The 13681-nt window shown below is 37.5% G+C and overlaps 1 protein-coding gene across 2 annotated transcripts in view; it reads left to right on the plus strand.

The window, feature by feature from the left end:
• Positions 1 to 13681, plus strand: part of UNC80 (unc-80 homolog, NALCN channel complex subunit) — a 179774-nt gene that overhangs the window by 52520 nt on the left and 113573 nt on the right. For both annotated transcript variants that reach the window (XM_045198387.3, XM_053919029.2), the window contains exon 22: positions 4801 to 4973. In XM_045198387.3, coding sequence (XP_045054322.2) covers positions 4801 to 4973 — 173 coding nt within the window. The remainder of the gene's footprint in view (positions 1 to 4800; positions 4974 to 13681) is intronic.

Genomic DNA, 13681 nt, shown 5'->3' on the forward strand with positions numbered 1-13681 from the left:
TAGAAAAGACTTGGTATAGAATATTTAAAGAGCCTGAATTTCGGATGAGTTTGTGTTAGTACTACATGAAGTGCAGACAGTTTCTTCCTATGTATCGAGAACAAACCATAAAATCTAAGACTGATATCAGGAATATTTGACTGGCAAGAGAATATGACTTGTACAACTTTGTTGTTTGACCTCGCTCTCTAGCTTGTTGAAAATCACAAAAGGAATTCTGTGAGATAATTCCTTTGGAATCTCTTGCAGAAGACAGGTATCTCAGCTATTCTAAAGAACCAAAACAACTTTATCTGCTAATCTTAAGTACATTGTATTTTGCAACAACTAATTATAATTTGTAACAACATCATACTTTGCCCTTGGCCATGTGAACATCTTTCTATCTTTGAGTCTGCTTGTGCCCTTTCTTTCTCTTTCTTCCTTTCTGTCTTCCTTCCTTCCTTTCTTCCTTTCCTTTCTTCCTTCCTCCCTTCCTTCCTTCCTTCCTTCCTTTCTTTCCTTTCTTCCTCCCTCCTTCTGTCTGTTCCTTCCTTCTCCCTTCCTTCCTTCTTTTCTTCCTTTCCTCTTCCTTTCTTTTCTTTGAAATCTGTGTATAAATGATCTCTGTGCATCCATTGCAGATGCATTGTCCTTTTCTTTCTCATTTATTTTAATTTATTTACATATTATTTTATTTATATATGTTCTGTTTCTTTCTTTGAAGTTGTTAAAGAAAACAAACATCAAATGTTCTCACTGTCCATTTAAATGTAGTGTCCAAACTTCCATGCATTAAGATAAAATGCAGTGACCAAAAGAATTTCTTTGAAATCTCAAAAATTATTCAACAAATGCAAAGTAAACCTGCTGAACATTTAACAGAACTGCAATTACATTCGGAGATCAGTTATCTTTTTTATATGTTTTCATATTCACTAGGAATATTCCATTTTAGAAATCATATGTCTCTATTTCAGGGAAAATATTTCATTAATTAAAGCAACGTTTTTTTTAACTGATCAGCAAAATTTACCAAATATGTTCTATGTGCTCAGCTCTGTCATAAACTCTATGGGAAATGCTGTTTAAAGAAGTACTAGATTTTGAAATGCTCCTTTTCAATTTTATAGCTTATAAAATGCATTCTGTATAAATTACACCTCAATGAATTTAATGTATCTAAAAGTAAATAAATACAACAAAAATGTACTGAGACTAAAAATTAATCATGGCCAAGGAAGCCAAGAGGCATGCTTTCCCCCTGGTAAGTTTACACAAAAGACTGATAAAGAAAGGTTATGTTTTATAGCCAAATTACTTTTTAACATCGCTTTTAATATTACCCTATGGAAAGGTAGCAGTTAAAACTTTCAGTTTCCCTGAAACTGATGGTTAAAAAACATGTACAATGTTGGTATTTCTTACAATAAGTTTCCCTAACGTAATCACTACCTTAAGGAGGTATAAATGTCTAAGCTCCTCACTGTAAACACGTGGGTGTTCTAGAGATATGCCGGTGGCACAGAGGTCAGGGGGCCTGCTGTGCTCCTCAGGTATGGGTTTGAATGCTGACTTCATAACTTTCTGTAGCAGGAACTTTGACTGGGCTACTTCACTTGTCCCTTCTCACTTTGTCTCTGTGTTCTGTCTTCTTTTTTCTCCTTCTCTTCATCTTTATTCCCTCTCTGCTTTCTCTTTTTTAATCATTTTGAAAGATCTCTTTTATGGAATTGTTATAAAAATAAATAAAATAAATTATCAAATATTTTATGTGGTACCTGGCACATACTAAGTATTCAAAAATGAGAGCAAATATTATATTGTCACCTAACAATACTATATAAATTCAATGGAAATTTTCCATTGTAAACAGCTTTTACTTGCAGCATAGTTTTTATGTATTTTAATACCTAATATGTTTTAAATCTTAATTATTGTAATAAATAATCAAACAACTAGCTTCCCTAAAAGAAAAAACTCTTATTATTTGGGCTCTATCATATTCAAAGTTTAAGGGACTCTTAAGGTTATCATTTTTTAATGGATGATATTTCTCCTGATATGTGTAACTATGAAAGGGCTGCCTGGAAGTGATCAATAAAGTGATGTATAGATAAGAAAAATAGCAGGAGGTCCCTGTTCTGGCTGCTTTGGTGACGCCCAGAGAGCACACAAGCTAGCGCTTTGGAAGGCGCTGTCTGGGAGCAAGGCTGCGCAGGAAATGTCTGCGCCCCCTCCGTGGCTTTCAGCCACACCTCCTTCCTGCCGTTTGGGGTTCTGTCTTTTGAATTTTTCCACTATCAGATTTTTCTTGTGCTCCTTCCTTTTGCAATTGGTACAAAATATGCTATATCAACTGAAAAAAAAAAAAACCCGAAGAAATTGAATATGGAATTTTGAATACGGAATATTTTCATCTGAAGAGGGAATGTGCTAGTAAGGAATGAAGTATGGGAAATTTTGATAATTATATTTTAACTATATCCTGAACCATTTTTTTTTTTTGTACTTATAAAAGTTTTCACACACGGACCAAAAAGTTAAGAGAATAGTCCAACAGATCCTAAATATTCATCTCCCAAATGCAATAATAATTAAAATTTTTCCATATTTGCTTCATCTATCTTTTATGGGTTTTTTTAAATGTGTTTTAAAACAAATCCCAGACACCATCCATACATTTGCCCTTGTGCTGAGGCAGCAGGGGAAGCTGGGGCCGTGGGTGGGAGTTATCGGGGTACTCTTGACCGAAGAGGTGAGATAGCCATTTCTGGAAATCAGATCTATGACTTTGCAGTGGGGACCAGGAGTTGGTAACACAATAAATGGTGGAGCGCGAATTAAATCAAGGTCTAAATCAATAGGGGCATATTTTTAGGTGTCGGAAGTACATTTTAGAATCATGAGAAGGAGTGTAGGCCTGGTTTTAAAAATGATATTCAACATAATAACCTTATATAAGAAAAATTAAAAATATCTATCCTAGAAGCTGTAGAAAAGTCATGAGATATTTAGGTTTTTAAAAATGAACTTGCAGATAAAAATGATGAAATATACTATTTTGTACCGTTTTCCCTTAATGTGTGATCCTTAGACTTTCTGCCTCAAAATCAGTGGCGTGTTTGTTAAAAATATATGTAGATCCCCTCAACCCTCTCTATGAAATCAGAATCCCTAGTGATGGACCTGATATTTTGAATTTTAATGAGCTCCAGGCTGATTCTTATTTGTAGGCAGCAGAGCTGTGGAAAAATAAGAAGGGAGGGATCTGTGGTCCAGCGTAGGGTCTGGCTGTCTGCCTTGCTGTCATCTGGGAGGCTTTACAAAACATACACTCTTCCACTCCATTTCCAGAGATTCTGAAGTTCTACATGAGATACAGGAACTTCCTAGATAATTCTGATGCACAGACTGGTTTGGAAATCCTGGAATTAAATGACCAGCCTCTAAGGTCCTTTACAACTATAACAGTCAGTGAATCTTTGCATTGAAACTGATATATCAAAATACTGTCCTTGATTGCAGTTTATGCAGCAGGCTTGAAATTGCACAGTGATTGCATCTTCCATGAAAATAGATGTTGGTTGTTGATTACAGGAAGAATTATTTTAGGTATACCAAGAGTTCTTACAAGGATTAAAGAGGAGAACCTGGTAGCAAAATGATCAGACCCTATATTTGAATACTTATGTAAAACCCTACATTATATATGCCGTGTGTCTCCAGTCTCCCAAAAGTCAGGGTTTGTCCAAATAAGCATTAAAATAAAGAGGAGGGAGGTACAGTTAGGGAGAATGTTTTCAGGCCAGCACTACAGAAAATACATTGTTACAATTTTGAAGGCCTTTTTAAATCTGTGATTTGTTAGGGGCTCTGCCTGCAGGGCCTCCACCCCACCCGCCCAGCCGCCACAGATGAGAATAAGTCTACCAAGACATGATCTGCTTGGGGAGGAAAGGTGTCTGATCTATCAAAGGAGAAGGGCCGGGAACCTGTTCCTTAATGGGCTTTTATTGGGTTTAATTTGCATAGGAATACAGGGAGTGTGTATATATATATATATATATATATATATATATATATATATACACACACACACACACACACACACACACACACACACACACACAGCTCATCAATCATTGTCAGGCAGAAATGATCAAATAATAGATAACATTCAAAGAACTCAGGGCTTATTCTGAGTCAGGGTCAGAGAGTTAAAGGGCCACAAAACTTTGGGGAACAAACTCATTCCATGCATGGACCCTTATCAGAAAATTGAGGGTATTAGCAAAGTAGGTTTCATAGGATTTTATGTAGTCTTTCTTGGGCCTGATTGCCCTAGAGACCCGCCTTTTCCAGCACAGGGCCGCACCCACATCTGGCATTGTTTCAGGCTTAAGGCATTGTTTCAGGCTTAAATCAGGGAGGAGAAGTAAGGCAGCCAAGAGATTAGGAGACTTCTTGCAGACAGAATGAGGACTCAGGCTATGTCAAAGCCAAGGAGTGAGGGTCCATCACCCCCTTTTTCTATAGCCCCCAAGTCCTTCCCTGAGGGCCTCTTAGGTCATCCCTCCCTTGAGGAATCTTACCTGTCATTGGCTAACAGTCATTCACTGGGGGCCATGCAGGCTGAAGTAAAGTGGGCAGAGGCAGCACCCTTGCTGGGGAGATAAGGAGCTTTGTATCCTTAGTGGCTTATGGTCCCAAGGTCTCTGACTCAGCCTTAGCCATGGGGGGTTACAGCTTCTGAAACCAGGCAGGGCAGTTCCCAACAGTGATTCTTTACACCCGTTCTTCTTCATTCCTCCACAACAGGCTGCCACAGTTTTGACGACCATCTGTCTTCCAACCAAGATGGTGGAAAAAGCAAAAATGTGGTGAATCTTGGAGCAATCCGACAAGGCATGAAACGCTTTCAATTTCTGTTAAACTGCTGTGAGCCGGGGACTATTCCTGATGCGTCCATCCTGGCAGCCGCCCTGGATCTTGTAAGTTTTTGGAGGAATTTACTCATGTGGCTCCTGATTCTAGTGAATTATGCTAATGGAGGAAAGCAATGAATCCCTAATCCTAACCCTAACTGTGGGGTTGTGTTTTGTTTTGTTTTCTCAGCATTAGTGGCAAAAGGAGGGAGAAAGGGGGTGAGGTGAGGGAAGAAAAGAAAGGGGAAAATCTTAATATGATTTGGGAAGTAGAATGTATAACATCATGATTAAAGTATGTGAGGGCTCTGGAATCAGACTACCTGGGTTAAAATTGTGCCAACACTTACTAACTAAACCTCTGAAAATAGGTTAAGAGTAATAATAATATTATAGCTACCTCCTAGGGCTAGTGTGAGAATTAAATGAGTTATTAGATGTAAAACCCTCAATAAAGGGCGCTACTGAAATATAGTAACTGCTCAATAAAGTAGGTCATTATTATTGTTATACTATTCTTAGTCTTATATCTATCATGTATTCCTTAGACTCTGAGTCTCGGTTTATCAACTGGAGGGAAAACGTGAAGCACAAAAATTGCTCAAAAGTGCACTGAACATCGTACGGTACTATGTACACGTAAGGGATTAAAGGGTATAAAGTGGATCTTGTTTAGAAAAAAGTGTTCTTGCAAACTAGGCCCATTTGCAAGTTTTGAACTCAACCTCTCAATATCTTTTATTTACACTATTTCTAAAGTAGATGTTTATTACAAAAAAAAATCTTTAAGCTTGCCTATAAAAATTATCCCTTTTCCAGGTTTTACAAAACATGAGTAAGTGACCACTGGCTACTCACATTGTACCTTGGAAAATCATCCAAGCCTTATGTAATCATGCAACCCTAATGTAGTTCATGACGTATTTTCTGTGACATTTGCAACTTCTGTTTTCAAGAGACTTAGTGGCCACAAGGTATGTGGATTCACTTAAGCCTGAAATGCAAATACCACTGTAATCATCCAAAATGATGACTTATCATTATATAAGATTTTTCAGTTTCCCATTCCTGGATACTGGCCTTTGCAAATTCATTTGTAAATTCCAAAATGTTCAGTGAGTATTATTGTATGCCACAGTGACTGTAAAATGTAGAGGTTCACAGGTGTCTGGGAGAGGTGGGCCTGGTGGCAACTGAATAATCGAGATACCTGTCTAAAGCCAGACAAGGGAAGTGGCCAAGCCCTCGTGCTGTAAGTGGGAGTGTGGTAACTAGCCTTCACGCATGTGAGTCATGCGTGGTTCTTCTAAATCACATCCTGATCTATTTCAAAATAAACAGATTAAAATGAACAAGTGTAACAAATTAATAAGAAAAATACAAACAATTAAACATTTAAAAAAATGGGTGAGCATGTGAACAGCCAGTTCATTGAAAAAACCAATAGCCGGTAAATTATGCCCCATTTTACTTACAGTTGAAAAATGCTCACTGAAATGTCCATAAATTCCTATATTACAGCTATCAGAGCTTCAGTGGATCAGGCGGTGTTGACTGGGTATAAAATATCAGACAAGACTACGTGGTGTCGGTAGCAGTGGAAGCAGCAGGATTTGATTGAGGAATAGAGGGAAGTATTGGTGTAACAGGGTAACAGTGAGAAGGCAACAATGGGGAGTGGAGCGCTCCTTGCCCCTCCCTCAACAGTAAATAATTTTGGGCTGGATGTAGTAACAGAGGAGGTCAGCCCTTAACATATCAATTACATCAACTGGCATGGGTGGTAGAATTTAAAAGCCTGGAGTCAGTATGGCTTACAAGATTCCATACAATAATTAATTGCCTCAAGCAATGTCTATTGAGAGTTTGCCGTGTGCCAGGCCTAGTAGTAGCCGTTAATGATAATACAACAAAATTCAAAGGACGGCTTCATCCATTTTGCACCTTTCCTTATGGAGGTTATATTTGTTTAGTGATCTATTTCCCAGACGTCCTAATGGACAGTATTGTAAGGTTGATCATCTAGTGAATAACACTTATTGTGTGTCTACTCTGTTTCCAAAGGAAAAAAGTTGAAACTCAGAAAGACCAAGTAACAAGCCAGGGCTACAAAGCCAGCAAAGGATCGAGGCAGATTTGGAGCCTCGTCTCTCTTCACAGACCCTATGGTTTTTACTCCTCCATGTTGATGCTCTCATTAAAAATTTATGTGAGATTACTACAGAAACTTACTTTTCAACATGCAAAAATAATAAATTGGTTTTTGCCTGGTAGTTTACATATGATTAAGAAAGTAAGGGTGACAGAAGCTAGTTGAACAGTTGTGAAAGACACACTAGCAACTGTGCATTAGCACTTTCCAGGAGGTTCAGGCTGGCGGTATGCCAAAGGTACCGTCGTGTCTAGTTCGTCTCAATCCTAAAGTCACAGCTACTTTGGAAGTTTTTACAGGACTCAGGCATCGAATTTCTTAAGCAATCACCCATTAAGATTAAGGAAAATAATAGCAAATCATATAATTTCAATATACTATTGAAAATTGAAAGGTACAGGCACAGCTGGCCGTGCACACTGGAAAACGATGGGGTAATAAATAGCATTGGGACAGCTGTCCGTGAAGTATGAACTGAGGAAATGATAACAGACTGTCCTTCACTCACTGGAAAGGTCTAGGCCCCCCACTTTCAGAGATCCTGCGCTGAAATCCCCACATAAATGTCTATCATGCAATGGACTTTCTCGAGCAGGTCTTTTCAGTCCCATGTTTTCCACCTGAGAGAACAAAAGCCACAAGAGCTGAGATGACTTTGCTGAAGGTCACACAAGCCAGCCGGTGCCGGAGCCATTAGCCAGTTTTCTGATTCCTTTCAGGACTCTTTCAGCAATAGCGTATACTTTCTCTGTTAAAACAAACAAACAAACAAACTTAGATCAGAATGAGTCTCTCTGAGTACATTGAAAATATGCTTAAATGCATGTGATCTCCGCAATAAAACGAGATTGTGAATGGTCTTTAATGGTCCAAAAGCATTTGCATCTTCAAAAGAGTCTTCTTACTACATGGCTACAAATGAAGAATTTATAATGGGAAAAGACAGATTTTCAAGTTTAAAAATTCACACCAAAGCAGTGATTTTAAACATTTTGGGGATGTAGTTTTGTTTTGTTTTGTTTTGTTTTTGTTAGAACTGGATGAAAGCTATGGAGTGTCTCCCAAGAGAAGTTTAGATATAGACAAAATTCAGCTTATAATATCAGAAGGTTCTTGGAGTCCCCCACCCAAAACCATTTTGAAACCAAAAATGACAAGAACTCAGTCTTAATTAATGCATTATCACTGGCAAAATGAGATTCTTTAGTGGAGTAATTAGAATGATCTCACTAACATTTATTGATGATATAGAAACAAAAGAAATAATTGCTTCTTACACGGAAAGCATTTAGGATTTATGAATGATGTGTGGGCATGGGAGAAATGTGAGGCTTGTCACAAGAAAGCCTCACATTTCGGGATTTGAAAAACACCACCAATTGAACAAATTGATACTTGGTTTCTGAATGGACATTATTTTAAGAAGAATATTGATGAATACTTTGATAATCAAGTCTCTTGGATACGAAGATTTCATTCCTTCTCATCAAATGGTTCTATATCTGTCTGATTTCCAATTACCATAATGCTGAGAGGTTCCAAGGAGATGCGAGACAGGTTTCCAGATGCAGGTCCACTCTGTTCCTGGCTGTAGCCTGACTGTTATCATTGTTAAGCTGAATCCCATAGAAAACTTAACATTTATTTTACTTCCCCCAAATAAAACCAGACCACTGGATTCTCCTTTGTTACTTTCCTGTGGAACCTACTTTGGCCCTGCTTGACCTTCTTAATATTACAAATCTCATGGTAAGAAATACAGTAAAGGGAGCTTGATGCTTATAAGCAATGTCTTTTGAGTCTAAAAGTAAAAGAGGCATTTTCTGATCATTGTAGATGCCCAGTGAAAAAGTAGCTGCGTTGGGAAGTAATGAGCTCTCTGACACCGGACTGGATTCAGTGGGGATCAAGTAGTGAGTGATTAGTATAAATTCCTTGCATACCTGAGAGTCATTGATTCCAGGTCAAGGCCAAAGAGTATGCAGAGGTCAGATGTCAGAATTCCAGAGGTCAGAATCAGTCCAAGCTTAAAGGAGTCCAGTGGTTTCCATTATCAGACACAGAGAGAAGCCAGGGAGACCTGGTTGGTTGAATAAATCGGTAGGTAGCAATGGTGGTGATGGTAGTCATGGTGGTAGTGCTGGTGGCAGTGGCGATGGTGGCAGATGTGGTAGCATGATGACAATAGTAGCATTTTCATTACATGTGAGAGTTTATAAAGCACCTTCAATTGCTTATCTTATTTCTTTATGTAAGAGGAAAGGATCAAGCCAGGAAATGGTTCCCAAACAAGGGCACACTTAAATTTCATTTCTTGAGTATAAAAAAAGTATAAGTGAAGTCACTTGTGAATTCTGACAAGGGGACTAAGAGGAAGGGACACGTAGCTGCATGATCTGTACTTGAATTAAAGTTGCATTTTGTGTTTCCTGTCATTCGAACAGTTGTTCATACCTATTAATCTGGGTTAGGAGGAGTTTTCAGGATTACTCTTTCACAAGTGTCTTCTGCTAAACGTATCTTTAACTATTGTTTCCTGTGTATTTGGCTTCACTTAATGTCTGATCTCATTGGCTTCCTGTCTTTCAGAAATGCTTCACTTTTAAAATAAGATTTTCAGTGCATGTGTGGTTCTAATCATATACACATACATAAATATAGATAGGATTATCTATAGTTCTAGCAGATGGAAATATGAATATAGAAATATATCCACAGATGTAGATTTAGATATGGACGACATAGATGGGTACATTGATGATAGATAGGCAGATACAATGCAGATATAGACACATTGTAGATGGAGATGCAGATATAAATGTAGTTGTAGATCTGCTATTGCATCAGCTAGGGTTTGGGAGAGGAAGGGAAAAATGAGTGTGTTCTGTTCGTCATCATATTTTAGTTCAACACTTTTTCCCATCTCTTTTATTGGTTACTTTTGTTGGATGTTGCATTTACTTTTTAAGTGCAACTTAAATGCAGTTCTTGCATTATGACATAATTTTTATTTCCAAAGTTTTCATTTTGTTGCCTTAAACATAGAACTTAACTGTTATTCTTCAAGTTTTCAATTTTCTTCAGAATCAAAAGAACTACTAAATGAAAAAATACTAGAAACATCAATGTTTAAAGTCTTGTCAATCTAAAGGTGTTAATTTAAATAATTCTCTTGTCATTATTGCAACGGCTATTAAACTTCGGGGTAATTGGTTTAATTTTGCATCCAGCACAGCTCTTCCTCATACTGTTTGTTGTAAATTTAATGGATGCAGCTATGAGGCATTTTTAAAGAGACATGTTTTAGAAAGAACTCAGTTTATCTCGTTTATTTAATCTACAAGCACACAAAAGAAAAATTAAACAGTTCAAACAAAAGGTACTTCTGTCTGTTTTCTATAGAAGTGAATATTCTATCCTTTTGTATCCAGTTGAAGATAATAATATGTACAGACATAATGATTTCTAATTTTTGGTTAATATATAGCATGAATTTCACTACTAATAATTTCAGTTTTCTTTATGAACAATTTCATGAAAATAAGAAAGTCAATGGAAAAAAAAAGTCAGTAAGGCCCTAGAATTCTCCTTAGTCTGTGGGATGGAGAAAACCTAATACATGTTAAATTATATAACTTCATAAGTAGATTGCTTTAGGAGGAATGATTATATAATTGTTATCCAAACTGGGACACTTTTGACAGGGGAAAGGAGAGCTGTCAAAAACTGTACCAGTTCAACAGACAAACTGGAGCTCTCCAGAGAAAATGAGATGTTTGTTACCGTAGACATGGTCCCACTTTAAGGTTCCCTGCATTTTATTCTACATTGGAACTTACCGTCACAAGGCTAATTGGTGATCAGTGCAAACCAGCTCCTTTCAAGGAAATGGGAATATACTCATATAAGGAAATATCAAAGCCAAATAATATTGTGTTCTTTTCTGAATCATAGGAAAAATTGAAATAATTCAGTAATAACTAAAATGAAATCATCACATTATTCACTTCAGTAGTGGTACTCCTATATTATCAAATTAAAAAATATTCTAACTGTAATATGGTGCATAAAAATAATATATATCATAAATATGTGGAGTTTTAAGAAAAAATTTTGTCACATATACATCACATACCTTCAAGAATAGGACATTTCCAGTATTTTTAAAGTCCCCTGTCCCTTTTCTGACCACAAAGCCCCACCTCCCAGAAGATGTGTCTCTCTTAAACTTTTAAAAAGGTTTTCCTATGCTTTCATTATTTTACCACACGAGTCTGTATCCCTAGGGAGTATATTGGTTTGTTTTGCTTTATTTTGCCTAGTTTTGAAATTCATTTAAAGCACTCTATCCTCTTTTCATTGAGCATTAAGTTTGATATCTGTTTGTTTGCTTGAATATACCACAATTTATATACTCATTTATGTTAGATGTACGTTTTTATGTTTTTTAATTTTTGTTTATTTTGAACAATGCCTCCATGAAAATTACTACATGTGGACCCTGATTCATAATAGTTTTCTAAATCTACCTAAGAGTGAAATTCAGTCATAATTTTACTATTATGATGCCAAAGCATATTTCATAGTTGCAACAATTAAACACAGGCACCAACAGTGTAATAAAAACTCTTCATTATCGATATTTTGCCATTTCACTAAAGTGCTTCTAGGTTATTCTTCTTATTTGAGATCCACTAAGTCCCTGAACCATGTGATCAGCATACTACATCTATTCTGAAAAATCTTCAACTATTATCTCTTCTAAGATTGTGACTTTCACATTTTCACTAACCTTTACTTTTATGAATTAAAAAGATGTATGATAGATTTTTCTGTTTATCCTCATGCTTTTGACAACCTCTTGTATTTTTCATTTCTTTTTCTCTGTGCTGTATCTGGGGTAATTTTCTGACATAGCGCTTCAATTTGTTCTCATTTTTCAACTGTGTCTAATCCCATGGTTCTTAACCAGGGGCAGTTTTGAGCACCAGGGGACATTTGGCAATGTGCGGCAGAATCTTTGTCACGACCTGGGGCTTGCTGCTGGCATCTAGTGAACAGATACCAAAGATTCTGGTAAACATCCCATGAAACACAGTGCACCCCCACAAAGAAAGAACTACCCGGCCAAGTGGCCAGCAGTGCTAAAGCTGGAAAAACCCAATCCAATCAGTGTTTTAAATCCATCCGTTGAGCTTAACATTTTAAGTACTACATTTTTTTTATTTGTAAAAGTTCTCTTTGATTCTTGTTTTAAATTGCTTGGTCAACTTTGATAACTTAATTCCTCACAATGTTTTCAATACCCACATTAATCTTTAACTGCATTTGATACACTACGATTCCAATAACTGCAGTGTTTGTGGATCTGATTCTACGCTTTGTTGTTTCATCTGTTACTCATGTTGGGGCTTTTTAAGTGTATTTTTAATGTAAGCTTAAGTTTTTGGAACTTTATCTGTGAAAATTCTTTAAGATCGGTGTTGAAAACAGTGTTGTTTAGTGGACCAACCATACCAGCCTCATCTGTGAGCAAGTTAGAAATGCCAGTTTCCAGGCCCTGCGGCAGGTCTGCCGAATCGGTTTTATCCGTATCCCAAAGTGACGCTTCTGCATTCTCAAGTCTGAAGATTTGAGAAGTATTGGTTTGAAGTATTCCTCTTCCTCCAGAGAAGATTTTTGTTTCTTTTTTCAAGCACCTGGAAACATTACCAATGTGGGAACATTTTTTAAACTATATTTTTTAGGGAAAAAAGCATGGAAGTAATGCCCAGTCTAGTCCAAACTTATATGAGAATATAGGATTTTGATTAAAACTTCTAAAAGACTTCCTCCTTCCCTTCTTTCTGTCTGCCTCTCCCTCCCCTCTATCTGTGTCTCTGTCTCTGTCTCCCTCTCCTGCCCAGAGCCAAGGTTAGTCAGTCAGTAAGCCCACTTCTGTAGAACAGATCTTCTCATCATTCATCCAGGGAGGGTGGCCCCCACCGAGGACCTTGGCTTTATGTGGGACTGCATTATCTGACCTCCTACTCTGCTTGGGCACAGGCATTTAACCTGTGGCCCATTGAAAACCCTTGCCCTCGTCCCTCTCTCCAGCCAGCAGAAACCCTTGAGGTAAATATCCCCACACCAGTTCACGCCCTTCCTCCCACCTCCACCCCAGAATTCTGCTTTCTTATAATTTCCGCTCTTCACTGGTCTGTTATCTCATGTTAGAAACTAAAGCAAAAAACAAAATGAAGAAAGTTTTGGATATTTTATCCAGTATTTTAAGCGTCTAAATCAAAAGAAGTTTGTCTTCACACTTAATCCATCTTATTGTCAGAAATAGAAATCCTCACTTGGTTTTTTAAAATTCTTACCCAAAATATTTGCATGATCTGAGTAAGTGTTAAAATGACTAGCCATCCAGACTGTGCCCTAAACAGTACTGCTGCCTGCCAGTAGCCTGACAACCACATCATTTCGGTTGCCCCCAACTACTGCCACGATGACAGGGGCAGAGACACCCTGTCAGGGCCTTAATTATCTCAGGCAGGCGGAGAATCAATGCAGGCTGAGTAATAAACACTGACTCGCAAGCCCATGCCCTCCAGCCAGCTAGGTTTCAGTGCGCTGTAGA

Source organism: Desmodus rotundus, chromosome 2 (genome assembly GCF_022682495.2).
Source record: "Desmodus rotundus isolate HL8 chromosome 2, HLdesRot8A.1, whole genome shotgun sequence".
Classification (NCBI taxonomy): domain Eukaryota; kingdom Metazoa; phylum Chordata; class Mammalia; order Chiroptera; family Phyllostomidae; genus Desmodus; species Desmodus rotundus.